This window comes from Macaca fascicularis, chromosome 15 (genome assembly GCF_037993035.2).
Source record: "Macaca fascicularis isolate 582-1 chromosome 15, T2T-MFA8v1.1".
NCBI classification, from domain to species: domain Eukaryota; kingdom Metazoa; phylum Chordata; class Mammalia; order Primates; family Cercopithecidae; genus Macaca; species Macaca fascicularis.
The window spans coordinates 121498483-121517717 of NC_088389.1; the positions used below are offsets into that span (position 1 = coordinate 121498483).

Genomic DNA, 19235 nt, shown 5'->3' on the forward strand with positions numbered 1-19235 from the left:
CCTGAGGTGGGGAGCAGGTGGGCCGCTCCATGAAAACCGACCAGATGAGAAAATGGGCAGCTTTGCTCAGGGCAATCTTCCCTCCCTGGCCCCCAAAATTGGTACTACAAACATGGCACTCAAACATGAGAATGATTTCTTACAATGTTAGATGAACTAAAACTCCTTACACTGTAGATTACCTCAAGGGCCAACATAGTTAACCAGACACACCTCAGGCAGATACCTGTTTTCTCTGTCTCTCAAGACCCAACTCACTAGCGACCAGTATTTGTAAGGAGACCCATCTTTCTCATCTGCTAAGTCCGTGCCAGTGTTAGAGGACTGCACCCATGAGAGTCTGCGCCAGTGTTGGGGGCCTGCAGTTTGCTTTCACTTCACAAAAACCGTCTAAGTTGGAAGAACTGTCCTCTGGTGCCTCTAAACTTCCCGCAGCAATGGCCCTGCCCATGCCTGCCCACTTTCTGCTCTAACACTCCAGAGGCAGGGGGCAGCTTTTGGACCTAGGAGGGTGTAAGTAACTTCCTCGCATAGATTTTAGTCCACCTCTCTTGTCTCTGGACAAGTGCAGAGCAATGAGCAGAAGTGGGGAGGTGGGGAGGAGCCCTGCATGGCTTCCCCTCGCCCTGGAAGCCTCTGAAGATCTGTTTTAAACTGCAGTTCTACTGGAGGCAGCTACCATGTTTCCCTAGACTTCTGTTTTCCAGAGTGAAGGTTCATGTACATGCCCCCAAACCAGCCATGGTTGTGAGACCTACCTTCCCGTCTTCTGAAATATGAAACAAATAAAACACACCACCACATAAAGCACCTTTATACATACCACATCCAATGTGACTGGGTCTTCATAACCATCCTGAACGACTACTGGATTCTTTTACAAATGAAGAAATGGGCTTGGGGAGATGAGGCGTTTTGTCCATGGTCTCATCGCTGGCTTCAGTGGAGCTGAAACTTGGCCAAAGAGCTCCCATGTGCTCTACAGGAAAGTACAGAGTGACTCTATGACCACTAGAAATTGCAATGCTGAGTGCTGAATACAACACTCCAGATGAGTCTGACCAGGGCCAAATAGAGCAACAAACCTGGCGCCCTTCCCGAAAGATGTCTGCGGCACTCTTGACCCACGGGGAGCACATCTTGCCTCCCCTTTTTTTTTTATTATTATTATTTTTTAGAGACAGTCTTGCTCTGTTGCCCGGACTAGAGTGCGGTGGTGTGATCTCGGCTCACTGCAAGCTCCACCTCCCAGGTTCATGCCATTGTCCTGCCTCAGCCTCCCGAGTAGCTGGGACTACAGGCGCCTACCACCACGCCCGGCTTAATTTTTGTATTTTTAGTAGAGGCGGGTTTCACCGTGTTAGCCAGGATGGTCTCGATCTCCTGACCTCATGATCCGCCCACCTTGGCCTCCCAAAGTGCTGGGATGACGGGCCCTCTTGCCCCCTTTTTGACAAGCATTGCTATCAAGCCATGAGTCCTCACACTTAGACTCCAGTAGCTGGTTTTAGGGGGAACTGAGATGTGAAGACATACACCAATCACTACTAGCATCTTGACAGATCCATGCCTCATTCATATCTACCAAGACTGGCTCCGTGCCCTTGATGGTACAGTCATTAAACACCGGAACGAACCCAGAACCCAGAACGCCCAGCATGAATCCTGCTGCCTCAGTGTCCTAAACTATAAATCAGCAAACCCATTTCATAAGGTTCTGCTATTAGGTGTAAAAATGCACAGTGTCTGATAGAGGAGGCGCTGAGTGGGCGTTGGCTCTAATTGTTACATTACTTGCCTGTGTCATCAGATCAGCTGATAAGCACACTTTTGGTATTTTTCCAAGTAATGAGAAAATTGTTGACCAAATCAGGGCAAAGGACACTACTCCCTCTAGGTTGACAAAAACACACGTATCAGCAGCCTTCTGTTACGTTGTTTGGCTGTTTTCAAGCTCAACAGTGACAAAAGGGCCAGGAGACCTGGGTGTAATTCCTGACTTCAGCATGTACCTGCCGTGGGGCTGCGGGTAAGTGGTCCCTCCATGGTTTATGGGTCTCTTTGTGCCACAGGAATAACCAAAGTGCCTATCCTTTCGTGGAGGTAGTATCTGGAAAGCACCTGGTAGATATTAATGGCTTCATAAATGTTACTCAGTATTACCGTAACACCCAGCTCTTATTCGCTCATCTTATTTAAAGGGTATTTTCAGTGATCTTGTCAAAATGTTTTCTTAAATCAAAACACCACAGTACTGTTTCTATATTAGGCCTTTAAAAAAGAACTTACATGTTGGTTCCTAGGAGCTCACTTTGGGGCCCCCGAGGGAACTGCCAGCTCCTGGAGGAGGGCCCATCTCATGTCTTGCAACACGGGCGCGCCTCCAGGGCTGCTGCCGAACCACACGGGTGCATGTCTTGGTCTGTCCCTGACATCCTTTATTTTCCCCACCAGGTCCCCAGATATCTCATGCTGCCCTGAGAATTATTTTGGAAAACAAATAGTGTACACTAAATAGCTTATTAGGTGCTAACGCTCTAAGGGGTAGCTGAATTTTTGGAGGTCCCAAAGAAGACTGAAAATTCAAAGGCAAGCATTTGAAACAGTGATTTTTTGGAGCCTGAGACACATATACAATTGAACAGAGGATTCGACCACCTTCCACCTCCCAAAATACCCCAAAACACAATCTGTATCCTGCTTCATCTACGCAGAAAAGCACCACTTACATTGTGTTACCGGAATATTAGCAACTAACTTTTAAATGTTGTATTTTTTTATGAAACATGTATACAGTTAACATACTATGAGAAAACAACTTCTACTGCTATTCTGATAAAGTTCAATACATACTGACGTACGTGTTAGTTAATATTTTACTAGATCGGTAGACAAATAATGGCATGATTAATTATTTCTGAATGTCTGTGTGCCAGGATCTTTGGAGCCCAAATAAGAGCAAATGTAGGGCACGTCACCAGAGGTAGAAGTTCAGGTCAAGTGAGGAAAAGGGCTGACGGCCGGCCAGTGACACACCCATGTGCAGGTATACGCTTTTTCTAAGTGCTGATCCATGAATCCACACTCCACTACTTTGGCCTATTCACAAAGCACTTAGAAAGTGCTATCAGAAAAGTAACACTTTGTGACAAGCCAAGTTTTGATTGCTAGAACAACAAGGACAACAAAAATGATTGACAGGAAAACCAAATCCATCATTATTAAGAACAAAGCAAACATGAAATGATCCTTTACGTTACAGAAATCAATCTCAGATAACCTCTTATTTTGGCCATTACTAGAGCTTTTCTCTTGCCTCAGAACTTTAGAAACTTGGAGACCTCTTTTCCTTTCCTTTCATAGACAAGTTAGAAATTAACCAGCTCTAAATAACTTCAAAACCAGTAGGCCTCATGCTCTGAGATAACGGGAAATATTTTCTTTATTTTGCTTTCATCCTCTTACTTCTATCTGTGCTTGACCACTCATCCTCCTTTTTTGAGTCTTCTCTAACGTAGTCTGAACACACGGATACGTCTACTGCATTTTCAGCTGTGCGCACCAACAGGCGGTGTGCTGCAAAGAGGAGCAGCCCATGCAGGGGCCCCTCCCTAGGTAGCATGGCCCTACCCAGAGACCCGTAAGCCTGACTTGGGGGAGGATCAGGATTACTTAGCAGCAAGACTGATACTGAAAGGAAAATCAAGAGAAACGCAAACGTTGATTCAGAGAATTGGACAGACACTTTTCTCTGCCATAATACATGAAGTCTGCAATACCTTAAGTCACTACAGGACTTTGCTTTCAGATACATTCCAGTGACTTCATCAGAACTTGTTAGGAAATTAAACAGTGCTCGATCAGTGACAGTAGACTAGACTATGAATCCAAGTTAAGAGAAACGACTTAGCACACTCTGAATAATTTTTTCCTAATAACATAATTATTTCCTGCTCAAAGAGAAAGTGGTACTTAGCATGTCATGGAGAGGACAAACTGGCCCTGCAATCTTTAAAGGGCTATGAAAACCACCACCAGCATTTTAGGTGCAAATTATCATGCATAAAACGAACCGCTCAGCAAGTTTATCAGTACACAAGCATGCCTGCCGCCCAACACGACCACCACAGAGAGAGCCAAACGTGAATTTTAATAAGCCCTCTTTATAGTATGATGATCAGCTGAGCAATTGTCATAAATCCGCAGAGCCTCAGCACCTAAGGTGGTAAAGAAAACAGCACTCACCTTAGTGTCCAGACATTAGTGAAGACACTGCCTACCTTTGTCAGGACAGACATCAGCAGATGGCCAGTCCACATTGGCCTCCTAGAAGAATTTCAGAATTGAGGTTGAGTTCAAATTCCCAAGTTAAAAAAAATGTAAGTTTCAGAATTTAAAAAATGAAGCCTACATGCTTTCAAACAGCAATGAAGTTGTCATGATGAGGATGTAAATCCGCAGTAAAATGGGTGTTTATCTGATATACGGAAATGTGAAAGGAGGACACCTTAAGGACACAGCTGGGCTGCAGCACAGTGAAGCTTGCTGCAGTGTTCAGCGGGCAAGGGGCACTCCCAGGGACGTCGTCTCCAGCATGACCAGACTCAGACCTGGCGCCAACTAGGAAGGCAGTGTGGTTTGGTAAAATGAATGTAAAGTAGAGCTATCTCAAATTATTTAAGGGCATCAGAATGTTCTGCTTCCTTTTTCCACAGCGAATTCTCCAGTTTCCGATGTCCCACACACCTACCAATGCCTACTTCCCAGGTACGGCTACTCAGGTACGCAACCTGGAGGCCCCTCTGTTTACGGCTTCTTAGCCTGGCCTGGGTAGGAAGGCAGGGGTTTGTTAGGACAAAGGGTTGTTTTAAGTTCACCTCTTTCCCTTACAGAAATTGGATGCAAATAGCTGAGGGTAAGGAAGCAGAGAACGGTCTCCACTTTAATCCATGACCCCAAGCCATTTCCATGCTCCAATCCTGGCTGCCTCACTTTCTTTCCTCCTTTGTGTGTAAACATCACCTTTCCTAGGCCCGGTGGCCAAGCCACTTGCTGGGCGGAGGTCCTGCAAGTCCCACTTCACCAGGTCTCCTGTCCACTTCGGTTCTTTGGCTTCAGTCTTTGGATTAATTCTTCACCTTCGATACCGTATTACGGGACCGATGCTGTAAAGAGGTTGCCTGACAGAAGCAGCAATGATAGGGCTGTTTCTTCTAAAGTCCAGCATGCAATGATTTAGTCAATTCAAAAAGAATGGGGTAAGAGAAAAATTCCCATGTTTTCTTTTCACTGATTTTATTTGTATTAGGTAGTTTTCACTCAGAATATCCATCAGTTCATTTTTCAGGTTTAGATATATGTATATGTATCTGTTCGTATGCATTAATTACTTAGAAACTTTATTTGGTATAACTTCACATTTTTGGTATATAGAAATTTTATTTTCTTAATGCAGTACAGTAGACATACAATCAATATTATTCCCTAGAATGTGCAATATATAAATTATTCACATTAAAAAAATTAAGAACAGAAAGCCGCATATGCAGTAAATATTTAAAAATGTATATCTAACTTTGATTCTGTTTCTGACAATATACACTACTAGCTTTACAAATCTGAATGAATATGACATTTACACATTTGAATGAAGTACACGGATGGGTCCATTCCAGATGCTTACTACACTATATGAATAATTTGCTCTTCACTTTGGTCATTGAGATTCCATGTGCTGAGGCATAGAGTGGACCCGAAAGACACTTCCAGAAGTACATTTAGTACATTGGCATCTTAAGAATTTCTCTTCCTTTTATTCTCCTTTATAGCGAGGGGGCCTTTTCTCTTTAAAAGCAAGAAGACCTTCAAGTCTGTCTTTCGTTGGAATGGTCTAAGAAAAACAAAATATTAAATATGTCAAAAATGTTAAAACAGCTGTAAAAGTTTATCAAGCACTATCTAAGAAAACTACTTAAAACCACATTCTAAAATTTTAAAATCTATCAGTCACTTGAACAATTCTCCTTATTATGTAACCAAACTCATCCTCCTTACTCCAAGTAGTTCTCTACCTCATTTGGCTCTTCTTTTTCTAGTTTCCTAACAAGGTGGAAGGTTATGATTGATTTAGATCTTTTCTCTAATATATGCATCTAATGCTATTTCTATCTAAGCACTGATTTCAATATATCCCACAAACTTTGAGAAGTTGTATTTTCATTTTAATTTAATTCAAAATATTTTATAATTCCTCAAGACATTTTTGACATACAACATTATTTAGAAAGGTGTTGTTTAATCACCCAATATTTTGGGCTTTTCTAGCAATCTTTCTTTTATTGATTTCTAGTTTAATTCCATTGTGGTCTGAAGAATACCTTGTATAATTTCTGGTTTTTACATTTAGTTAAGTTGTAATTTATGGCCAAATGTGCTTTTAAAATTTTTCTTTGGGCTCTGAGTCTATTTCTAAGACGTGCAGTTCACTTTCCTCATGGCATGTACTCATCAATGACAGGTGGTGATTTATATATACAGGCTGGGCACAGAGTCACACTCTAGATACTGCTCCCTTAAATGAGAGCTCATGCAGTTTCCAACTCTCAGGAAAGGTAGAACAAAACTCTTTTGCTATTTCAAATGCCCTAAAACAAAGTTCTGTCTTTCAGAGAAAGATGAAAAAGGGAGAACATTTTTTTCTTCTACTGGGAGACCTACTAATTTGTATGCATTCATCCCTCAGTATCTGCAGGGGACTGGTTACAGGACCTCCTGCAGATGCCCAAATCTGCAGATACTCCAGTCCCTTATATATTAATAAAATGGTATATCATATTACCTATGCACATCCTCCTGTATACTTTAAATCATCTCTAGATTATTTATAATACCTAATATAATATAAATGGCATGTACACAGTTGTTACGTTGTTTAGGGAATAATGATAAGGAAAAAAGTCAGTACATGTTCAGTACAGATGCAATCATGCTTTTTTTCCCCCTGAATATTTTCAATTTATACTTGGTTGAATCCACAAATGCAAAACTTACAGATGAAAAGTGCCGGTTGTGTAAAATATAAAACGATAATTTCATTAGTGAACTTTCAGTGGGCAGGAGAGAAGGCTCAGAAGTTCAGGAAAAGCCAAGGAGTCTCATCCCAGGTTGCGTGGGCCGGCACACGCTCGCCACCACTCTCCTCTACCTCTCTACACTGGAGTGGGAGACCAGAGCCATACGCGCAAAAGAAAGCATAAGCCTAGAGAGACAGCTCCTGCACACCCAGGACTGACTGAGTTCCTCTAAGAGTTTTCCAGATTATATAGACAAGAGACATTCCTGTGGAACAGAATCAGTCATAACAGCTGGTAACAAATAGCAAAAACAACTAATTTCAACCCATTTGTATGATTTTGGAATGGGCACAAGGGTAATCTTGCTCAGTGAAATTCATTTGAATTATACAAAAGGTAAATACAATTTGTAAGGGTCATCCTCATTGAATCTGTGATTGTGTTACATACCTGAGCATAACAAGCTTCTTCTATGGCTAACCCTGTTACTAAATCGACCTGAGAATAAAAACATAATCCATTTCAGCAGAAATAACTTTGTAAAATATGGTACAGTCAACAGAAATTCAAACTGAATAACCCTACCCCCAAAGCCCCCAATCCTGTGATACAGTTCAGCAGACAGAGTGTGACCAACATGAGACTCAGAACCAGGCTTCCTGGGTTCGTCCGGACTCCGTCACTTGGGAGCTGAGTTACTTGGGGAAGTTATTTAACCTCTCTGTGCTTCAAAGAGGCATGTCTGAACAGGGGCTAATTATAATGCTCACCCAATGCGAGAATTGTGAGGATTAAATGAGTTAATCCAGGTGAGGCCTTTATATCGCAACACACACACACACACACACACACACACACACACACTCTCACGATGCTTAGTACATAGTAAGGGCTATATAAGATATTTGCTATTAGTATTGCTACCATTATGTAAATATTTAAATAAACCAAATACTTTTGCAAATTTATGAAACTGTATTTACTGCTAATAAAGTCCATCTCTTTTTACTGCTATACAGCCCAGGAAGATATGGAGGTTACTCAGTCTGCAAGAAGGAAGCACTTTTCTTCAAAATACCCATAATTTAACCAAAATTTAACAACTGCCATGAAAAGTCCAATAAATGGGTATGTGCACCATCTCCTCCTCCCTGGCCTGGGACCTCCACTCTTTTGGAGTCATCTCCCTGGGGTACCCGCAGGACACACAATGGATTCACCTTGCATTGCGTGGGCCTCCCTGCAGAAGGCACACTGAGAAGCAAAGGTAGAGAGAGCTAGGAGTTCTCCTTGGAATGTTTTACGTAATATAATACCGATGCTAAAAATACACAGAATGCCCTGTCCCTCTGGTTTTCTATGAACTACTAGCCAATAAATCTGTCTACTAACTCGACGGCAAAAGTAATGAGCATGTCATAAGCTTCAGGGCACTGATAAAATTACTGAATTCTGTGCTTATGATACTGAATTAGCAATAACCGTAAGAATGAAATAAATGACGTAGCTGCAAGGAACTTCAGTAGCTTTCAGTAATAGTAGCATTTAAACAACCATATTTTAGAACTTAAAAAAAAAACGTGGAAGTCTAAACATGGTTCATTTAAATTAAATCTCCACTCTCCATTTCCAAAACAAACTCAAGCATTAAGGAACCTACCTCCATCCCTTGATTAATTGCTAATTTTGCCACTCTCATTGCAACAGGTCCCTAAAATTCAAATTAAAGAAAGAGACTTTAATTATTATTTATGCAAATTATGTTGTGTATCTCAGTAAAATTCAGAATTCCCACCACTGGATCCATGGCACGGCCAGCAATGGCTGTCAGACACTAGACGGAAAATTTTCTGAGCCTTGCAAGGCTGTAATTAAAGAGCAACTGCAACAATTGCATCAGCACATTATTTAGATTCCACAATGTTCTGTTATGCTGCAAACTCCGGATCCTTACAGGTGAGCAGGTAGTGCGTGTCCAGCTGTGAGCTTGCTGGTCTTCAGCAACACTTCCTAGAAGTTAAGTAGAGGAAGGAAAAGGAGGTAAGGCCTTCGCCTCAGTACCATACCAGTTAGGGGTTTCCACAGAAGCTTGGGCTGGGGATGAGGCTGTTGCTATTGATTAAGGCAGGGTTCTGCTATCATCTCTTTCAGACACTGGCTCTCTCTCTTTCCTCCGTTAGCCTTGATAACTAATAGTAATCATGGTGGATTAATCAAGAGTGTCCTCTAAGCAGTGCTCCCACAGCACAAATAAAATTGAAGTCTACATAAGTCTTTCAGGATGTAGGAGAGTCACTGAGGAACGAACTGGATATCTGCTGTGAGAAGGAAAATGTTACCTGTGACTTGCAGAAGCCAAACTCTTACCAAGCTATCCTACCTCAGATGGAATTTCATTATTTGATCACATTTTAAAGTCCTAAATACTGTTTATGGGTGATGAATGTGAATCCAATGCTATATTTTGAACTGAATGCTCTTTTGAATTAAAACACAAGGTAGTCTCTAAACAACAAGCACAGCAAAGGACTCTTGGATGGTGACATGGATGAACTCATGAAAAGACATGTTTTCCTATCAAGGAGTTTCTATTATTAAATTTGACCTATCTAAATTTTCTTCCAAATCATGTTTACAAATCTTTTTCAAAGGCCACAATTTCCAAGGATATACTTGGTAGACAAGTATCTTATTGATAATTCTTCCCATTGTGATTTGCCTGTGTGGTAGACACCAATACCATTTTTTTTCATCATAATCAATCCATTTCATTAAACGGTGTGCTCCTCTAATTTTTCCATTTTCATCGTCAACTGACCAAGAAAAGGTGCTTGTCAAACTCCTAGAGATGCACACAAATCCCCATCCTTCTTGTGGAAATGCAGATGTGGACTCAGTGGGTCTGAGATGGGCCTGACATTCTGCACGTCTAACAAGCTGCCAGGAGATGCCCAGGCTGCTGGTCCACAGACCACACTTTGGGAAGTAAGGTTTAGAAAACCATGAGAAAAACAGGAAAATTCAAAATGCTATTAGAGACAGTGCTTGATTTAATGTTTCCCCCTTTAAAACATAAAACCAATGCCTTTTCTCCTTTACAAGCCTTTTTTTTCTCAGATAAATGGAAGTAATATATAATACAGGTATCACCTAGAAATACTAATTTTACAGAAGCTTTCAGTTACCTGGAGGACTAATCATTTGGCAACAAAGTAACAAACATAAAAATAAAGATGATTCCACTCAAACTTCATTTGGTAACTTGTGCACATAATTTTGCAGTCACATATTTTCTGAAGTAACTCCACATCTGCTTATACATTTGACCTGGAGGAAAATTAATTTTAACAATCAACATTCTGAAGGAGTGTCCTTCAAATGAAAGGTGACAAAGGCACATGCGCGGGGACTGTGATGACGGCTGGGTGACCACACAGTGGGATGCGGCTCGACACACTGGGAGTGGAAGGAGGGAGCAGAGGGGAGGACGCTGCTCACGTTCTCAGGCGGGGCGGTGTGTGGATGGTGGTGGCATTTGCTGCATGGTGGTCACAGGAGCATCATGGGAGAGAGAGCAAGTCAGGCCCTAAGGGGATAATAAGCTGCCTATAGGGAGCTCTGAAGCAGAGAACTGAACGTCCATGTCAAGAGGCCAGGAGCAGGCTCTGCAGATCATCAGAACTGGAATTCCGCCATAACCTTTCTTAAACACACCCCTTTCTTTCAACTGAGATACGTTTTGGTCATAAAGTTTTAAGCCAAGCTAAGTTATAACACCAATATTCAGTCAAATTATTACTCTCCTGATACTTGTACCTTTAATTTCTCTTTAGGTAGAGATTTCTCTATATCTGGGGAGAATAAATAAGTTTGTAGTGAGAATCTTTTCTTTTTAAGGCAAAAATCTTTTTTTATTTGCTTTCTATCAATCCAACAAATACACATTGAGCATCTACTGAATGTATGGCTCTGCATTACCTTATATGGGGAATAAATTATGTAACGGTCCTTCCCTAAAAGAGCTAAGAGCTCCTAAGTTAATTAAGAAGGATCAGAGCATCAATGCCAGGCAGTGTGGTTTTAAAAACTGATTCAGCAGGTGCATACCAGCAGAGTGGGGCCTGGTTTGTCAGCAAAGGCTCCTGTGCTGAGTGCCAAGAATACTTTCTGAAACTGGATGCAAGACTCTGAACAAATGTGAACATTCATGCATTTTTTAAAAGATTCAAATGCATGAATTTGGAATCTCATGGCATTCCCAAAAAGATCCACAGCACACAAAAAGGTTATGAATTCTGTTTGAGTCAAGCAACCCTGAGTTAGAGAGAAAAACTATTTTGACTCCAGAAATGGTTAGGGGGTTATAAAACTTCAAATTCTACAGGAATAAAGAAAGATCACTACTACTTACACCACAAAAGAAGACCCTTTCTCTCAATTTAAAGCCCTTTAATCTTGTGATTTCAGACCAAAGGCGTATTTGAAAAATATATCTGAATGGGTGACAAAAAGCTTAAAAGAGGACTGTCAGCGCACGGCCACTGATACCACTCTGGAGTCAGCCATACGCGTTGTGTTCTAGATTTTGAAAGTGTACTTGTGGGCAAGCACAACAGAGTGAAAACGATGCCTACACCACCATAAGCACACACACACACAAAGACAAACAACTACTGCTTTTCAAGCAGGCTCTTCACTTTTCAAGTGAAGCCACTGCAATGAAAGTCCACTGTGGCACAACAGACTATGGTATCTTACTAGAAAACAGCATATTTCAATGTATTTTGACTTGGGGTGGCCCAGTGGGACAGCCAGCCCTATCACTCTTTCTCTCCATGGCTACGGCTTCCGTTAGAGCGTTCAGCTGGTGAGCACATTAAAACACCTGGCTAGGAAGTTGTGCACACGTGACAAATGTTGTCAAGGGATATTTCATCAAAGTGTGGCTACGAGAAGACCCTTGGAGCATCTTTAAAGCCTCATCGGAATTCCACAGGATCGTAGTGTTTATCTCGTGTAACCGCTCTAGTTTTACACAGCCCATGCACCCCTTTACTCGGAAGCAAGCCAGGGACTTCTTCAGTAGGCAAGATGACTGCTGTTTTAGTCAAAGTGTTGTAAAGTTTCCTAAAATGAGAAAAAATAAACTCTAATGAGAAATACCTGAGGTAAAAACTCTCTGGCCAGGTCCAGGGCCTTTCTGTAGGCAGCATCTCCCTCCTGGTTCTGTTCCAGAACGTGGCTGATTAAGCCCACTGCTTTGGCTTCTTGGCCATCGAGGACTCGCGCAGAGAATATGAGCTCCTTGGCCAGGGACATTCCAATGGCGCGCGGCAATCGCTGTGTTCCCCCTGAGGGGTGAAGGAGAGAGAAAAGGCAATGATTTGATACCTGTTAGTTTCAACACTTCAGTGTTTCGTATCTTCATTTATAAAAATAAACCAGGGCCAGAAGTTTATATATTAAAATTAGTAGCTGGAAAACTACTTCCGAACAGAATCTAATTTCTTAATTCCCTTATAAAACTAGTAACACCAAAAAAGGACTTGAGAACCTTACATCCTTATTAAGTGATTTTGGCACTATCACCTGCAACCTCTCTAACATACTCTGAGTCCAATCCACAGTCATCACCACGTCAGTAACCATCAGGTGAACAGCAGTGGACAGGCAGTGCCAGCCAGTAAGTCCACTGACTAGAAAGGCAGAGTTCCACCAAGCTTGGCATTCTTCTTTCAGCTTAAATAAATCTTAACACATTGTGAGACATTCAACTCATTTTTTTTTTTTTAAAGAATCCTTTATGGTAAATACACTGTAAACAAATTTTAATTTAGAAATAAAACCAGACAATGACTCATGAAAACAGGCTTTGTCCTGCTGGTAGTTTTTTTCTCAGTGCAAGTTCTGGTCATCTCTGTTAGCTCTTCTCTCAGAGATGCTCTCTCACATAAACACACCCTTTTCCAGTTGGTGAGGAAAATCCACTGTGTGTGGAGTCAGAAGCCATGCATTTAGTTTTGACGTTGCCACTTACCACTTTAGGGACTTCAGGAGTTGATTAACTCTTCAACTCCAAGGGAACACAGTGGGTATATTAGTAGGATTTAGGGTAAACCTAGGTCAAAACAGTTCTGCCGCAAAAGATGCCTATTTTGCTGAAGATGGCCTAACTCACTAGATCCATGTAAGTATTCACTACAGCATCTTCCAGTGATGAGGACGGGATCTCATTAAACACAAAGCTGGGCAAAAGCAGGTAACACAGGTCTAGCCTCAATGTCTACCAAGAAGAATATGAAAACAGCTTCAACATCAGTGTTCACCTAAATCTCACCTATCAACGGCTGTGCCAGGAAGCAGAGGAGCAGCGGACTGCCCCCTTGCAGAGCAGGAAAAGCAAACTGATGCCCGCCATCTACACAAGCTCACTCACTGGACTTCACTTGGCCTACAAAATTCAAAACTTTTCTTTCTGCATTAAGTTAGCAACATTTAAAACTAGATGAGCGATTTTATCTAAAAAACCAACTTCCACCTGTATCAACTGCAGCTGTGCCTTTTAGACACAACATTTTTTCATGTGCCAGTGTCCACCACCCTCCATTACTGCAATGCTCCAGAAAGCGTTACTCCAGTACTTTTCCTTTAAAGGAAAGCAAAATCATTTCTTGTTCACATCTCTATGAAAAGTGGAAAAAAAATGAAAGACCACAAGAAGGCACACGTTTAATAAAGTATGCCTCAGCTGGCAGAACAGAGCTTAAGATGCCATTATTAAGCAAACCATATTAAGAACCATAACTAATATTTAGAAAACAGGTAACATTTAGAAAAAGAAACCCTGAATGAATTGCAAAAGGACTCATATTTTCAATACAGATTGTTTTCAAACAAATACAATAATGTCACTGCAAAATGCAGTTATTACATGTTTAAGCTGCCCAAGTAGTTAGAGATGGTGAGTTTATACAGGTGCTTACTCGATACAGAAGAAAATATGTGTCTGAAGACAATGAAGCATTGACAAATTTAAATTTAACTTTCGACAATGATGTTGCTCAGTGTAGTAAAGATAGGCCTGAGAACTTATGGTATAAGCTGCAGGGAAAAGACAAGCTATTTATGGTGCTTCCAATGGCAGCTGATTAGAACACAGATATAAATATAACTCAGATAACTATATTTACTCGTGGAGCTGACGAGAATTTTGATGAGACTGAAGAACTTAACGAATATATATTATTCATGATAAGCGTATTAGGAAATGGTTCTTTTTCTTGTTCTATGAAAAGTTTAATGTAGACTGGTCAAAATTAACAAATGTGACCCACATTGTTAATGTCACATTTTTTATTCAACATAAACATTTTCCAAGTCCCTGAAGCTCACACTCGTTCATCATATTGTTCCATTTATAGTATGATTCTGAGGTATGAGGATTTTTGCAGAAACTTAACAGAGTAACGGTCATGTAGGTGGTAACTAACACTATGAAAAAGACCCAGTCCCTTAAGCTGAGGTGCAGACAGCTGGATGCTTTGTTTCCTAAGCTGGATGCACAACACAACAGATGGCTGGCGGGCCTGCCATGGAGGCTAGAGGTATGGTGCAGAAGAGAGCTACCTTTCTGACTCACTGAAACCGATGCATCACAGGAACCAGGCAAAAACCCTCAGCGTGGCTCACCCTCTAACACTGCATCCAGGACTTGACCTTTTCGGATGACATCACAAGCCATCTACTTTATTGCCTCATATAAATGGAATCATTCAGTATTTGTCTTTTTGTGATTCAGCTGTTCACTAAGCATAATGTCCTCAGATTCACCTCTGTGGCAGCATGTGTCAGAAATCCATTCCTTTTTAAGGCTGAATAACATTCCTTTGTACATATATACCACACTTTGCTTACCCATTCATCCCTGGAAGGATTCCTGGGTTGCTTTACCTTTTGGCTATTGTGAATAATGCTGCTATGAACATGGATACACAAATACCTCTTCAAGACCCCGCTTTCAATTCTGCTTTCAATATACACAGACTGGGACTGCTGGATCATACAGTAATTCTAGTTTAATTTTTTGAGAAATCACCATAATGTTTTCCATGGTCACCAAACCATTTTGCATTCCTACCAATAGAGAACAAGAATTCCAATTTCTCTACACCCTCACCAACACTTACTATTTTTTTTTTTATAGTAGCCATCCTAATGGGTGCGCAGTAGCATTTTGAAACCTGCCCAATAGTCCCATAGACAGTTCTTTTTGGATAAACAAAGAAATTGACCCTTCTGCTGTTAAAGCTTGAAACTTGTATCTGTTTTGAGTTTCTTCCCTAGAGAAGGACCTTCAGGCCTTTCAAAGAAAAGTATCAAAGAACCAAACTCAGCAGATCACCACACCAGATGACTCCCTGCCCCTCCCTAGTTCTTGTTTTCTTACACATTGTTACATTTCTTCCCTGCTATAAAAACCCCTGGTTTTAGTGGGTTAGGGAGATGCATTTGAGGCTGAGCTTCCATCTCAGCAGCAGCATCCAATTAAAGCGTTCTTCCTTGGCAGTACTTGTCGTGACAGTGATGGGCTTTCGGTGCGGTGAGCAGGAGATCTAGACCAAACCCCTGGTGTTTTGGTAACAATTTCATTGTGAGTAGTGATGCTTTTCCCTAATGACTAGTGACAAACAGCAAGTTTTCATGTGCTTATTGGCCATCCATATATCGTCTTTGGAGAAATGTCTATTTAAAGTTCTTTGCCTATTTTTAATTTGCGTCTTGAGTTGTTTCATTTGTTGAGTTATAGGAGTTCTTTATACATTCTGGATATTAATCCTTTATCAGATACAGACTTGCAAATATTTTCTCCCATCCCATGGGTTGCCTTTTCACTCTGTTGATAGTGTCTGATGCATAAAAGTCTTTTAATTTTGGTCCAATTTACCTCTTTTTTTCTCTTGTTGCCTGTGTTACCAGTGTCATATCCAAGAAATGATTGCCAAATCCAATGTTATAAAGCTTTTTCTTTATGCTTTCTTCTAAGAGTTGTATACTTTTAGTTCTTATGCGACGGTCTTTGATCAGTTTTGTGTTAATTTTTGCATAGGGTATAAAGTATTCCCGACACCACTTCTTGAAAGGGACGTTCTTAAATGATTACACAAATACATGATTTCATTCACTCATTCCCACTGAAATTTTAACTTGTGGAACATTTGTTTGGCAAGAAATTATCTCGGTTTGCAGAAATCTAAGACTGATGGCCTGAATTATATATATTTTTACATGTGCGGAACTGAAAGTAAACTGTCCCCTCCACCCCTCAGGCATACAAAATTCATGATTTCAAATTTTATAAAAATGATATAATCTGTTCAGTTTGCCTTTCTCAATTACTAAAAATACCATGAGCAAAGAACTTTACAAATGGAAGTTACAATGCAATATTGGACAACTAAACATGATTGACATGGAATCTAAGATTTTTACAAATATCTTAGGAATAATTACCCCAAATGGCAAAACTTTTTATGCCCACATTCTTTTCCAGCTTGAAAGTACTTAAATTTACTAACAGGCATTTTCTGTAATTAAACTAAATGAAACTCAGTACTCTTGCTGGTTAAGGAAGTCAAGTAGGGCAGAAAAACATCCCAATCCAAAAGACGAGATGTGCCACTGAAATCTTGGTGCAATTATAGCTCACTGTAGCATCCACCTCCTAGGCTCAAATGATCCTCCTGCCTCAGCCTCCCTAGTTAGCACGCCATGCCTGGCATCAGACTGTAAGCTCCAAATGTAAAGAAGAGAACTAGAAAAAAAATTACTTCAATTCACCTTTTCTTAATTCTGAATATCAAACTCCAATATTAACTCAGAGTTAGGTAAAAGTGAAGACAGTGTATCCTATTTCTGTCAGTTGATTGTTTACACCAGGCTTGCTTCATTAGATTAGATCATATAATCTGCTAGTTCCCTTAGGCATCTGAATTCAGGATTCCTAAACAGTCTTGGTAACTGATGAAATTAAGCAGTGGAATTAAAAAATAGGATTGTCCTTCGTGAAATTATAATTGTTTCAGTCTGACAAGCAGCCCTAATGCATTCAAGGTGACAGAGGTCTATAAAACTATTCAAACTCACACTGTCTATCCCAACAGCTTCCAACACAGAGCCCTGACTCCTGGTCAGGATCTGCTCTGAGGCTCCCTGGGCTAGAGCCATATACTCAGGGATTACGACATCAGCAAGTAACACATTCCCAGGACACTCCTGCAGGTACTCCATGGTACTACTGGGTATGAGGAGAAATATGAAGCTAAACTGAGAATTCCAGGATAGCTCACAAGGCTTCCACTAAAAACAAAGATCTCACAGCGACCACAGTTAATAATAGTATGTAGTGTATGACCTTGAATGTTCTCACCACACAAAAAAAGATAAGTTGGTGAAGTAGTGGATATGTTACTTAGCTTGACTGACTCTTTCTACAATGTTTACATAGATCAATATACCATGGCCAGGCATGGTGCTGGCTCACACCTGTAATCACAGCACTTTAGGAGGCTGGGGCGGGGGGATAGCTTGAGCCCAGGAGTTTGAGACCAGCCAGGCCAACATAGCAAGACTCCATCTCTACCACACACAGAGATTCAAAATCAGCCAGGCATCGCATGCTAACTAAGGAGGCTGATGCAGGAGGATCATTTGAGCCTAGGACGAGACGCTACAGTGAGCTATGATTGTGTACTGCAGTCCAGCCTGGGTGACAGAGCGAGATCTGTCTCCAAAAATATAAAAACAAAAACAAAATTATCACATTGTACCCATAAATATACAATTATTTGTCAGTTAAAAATAAATTTTAAAAAACAAGTGCCTCAAACCTTCCGAGGGGCAGTAAATTTATAGCACTTTTCCTTCCACAGAAAAGCAAGTATAATATTTCTGTCATTTCAACACTCCACCAGCCAAAGGTACTATGTGAAGTTACGTGTACCTACATGACAATATGTCCAGATCAGCAAGCAGAAACTGAGTTCCAAAGCCGCATTACTATGCTATAAAGAAAGAAATTGCCTTGGCCACTGCCCTTCCCTTTCTAATGTGTGAATGCTTAGAAAACACAAGGGGATTTCTAAGGCTTTTGCCTTGGCTGTGTCTGTCAACTTGGAGGTTCTGATTCAGTGGGTATGAGGTGAACCAAAGGTTCTGCATTTCCAATAGGCTCCAACATTCCTCTGAAAAGTTAGCAGAATCTACTAACCCACAGCTCTAAAACAGGAGGTGGAGACATAATTCTCTTAAATTACAGCAACAGAATTTACATAACCAAATAAGTAATTGCAATCATCACCTCACATGCTGTCTACTTGTTGTTTAGGACCATTTTGGAATTCCTCCTTTAAAACTAATTTCACAGATGACAACCCATTTGTTGTCATCTCACTGTCAATGTTCACTCATTGAAGCATCACTACGGAGGGACCCTGTTTTGGTACATGGATACATCCATGAACAAAACAAAGCCCCTGGCCCCTGGCGTTCAGCACTGTCATGGGAAGCCCTGCAACAAAGAAAGAAATACACACAGAGTAAGAAAGCAGGGGGAGACGGAGTGGGGATGGGCACAGTTAAGACAGGATGGCCAGGGAAGGGCTCTGAGCAGGTGACACTGCAACTGAGCAGGAGGAAGCAAAGATTCCCACACAGGTCTGGGGAATACATCTCCAGGAGGAACATGTAGGGCACAGGTCTTGTGGGAATTGCATCTGATTCACTTGTGGAGCACAAGGAGGTCCCGTGTGGCTGAAATGCACAGCACGGGCAGATCCTGTGGGTCCCATGGGCCCAAAAGGACCTGGGGTTTACTCTGAGGGGGACAAGAAGCCACTGGGCATCTGAGAGCGTCTTCTGAGAAACAGTGGTATAGGACTGTCATTCTTCAATGAAGATTTGAGCTTGTCCACCTAAATAAAAAACAGAAAGAGGGCCTCTGAAAGAAATCTGAGAATAAAGCATTGCAATGGGAATGCACATGCCATAAACGATGTGTATATTCAGGGAGATAAAGGAAGACAAAGGTTTTTCGAGGAAAAAATGAAGAAGATTATATAACCGTTTCAAAATAATTATCCTTGGCTACAAGGATCAATAACAAGT

The 19235-nt window shown here is 41.1% G+C and overlaps 1 protein-coding gene and 1 long non-coding RNA gene across 22 annotated transcripts in view; one reads left to right on the forward strand and one right to left on the reverse strand.

Annotated features, from left to right (window-relative positions):
* Nucleotides 1–1929: 1929 nt before the first annotated feature.
* Nucleotides 1930–10321, forward strand: LOC135967492 (uncharacterized). Its single transcript, XR_010581649.2, has 3 exons — nt 1930–2029; nt 8093–8201; nt 9254–10321. It is a non-coding gene; the product is annotated as an uncharacterized lncRNA (long non-coding RNA).
* AUH (AU RNA binding methylglutaconyl-CoA hydratase) overlaps nt 5279–19235 on the reverse strand; it is a 143898-nt gene continuing 129941 nt past the window's right edge. For 17 of the 21 annotated variants that reach the window (XR_012424881.1, XR_012424878.1, XR_012424891.1 and 14 more), the window contains 4 exons: nt 12237–12424; nt 8734–8784; nt 7524–7571; nt 5279–5890 (listed from right to left, as the gene is read on the reverse strand). Coding sequence is in view for 14 of the 21 variants with exons in the window: in XM_074017843.1 (XP_073873944.1) it covers nt 5813–5890; nt 7524–7571; nt 8734–8784; nt 12237–12424 (365 nt within the window). In the remaining 7 variants the exon portion in view is untranslated. Of the gene's footprint in view, nt 5891–7523; nt 7572–8733; nt 8785–12236; nt 12425–19235 lie in introns of those variants that run through there. The other 4 variants (XR_012424893.1, XR_012424888.1, XR_012424887.1 and 1 more) reach the window with 1 other exon arrangement.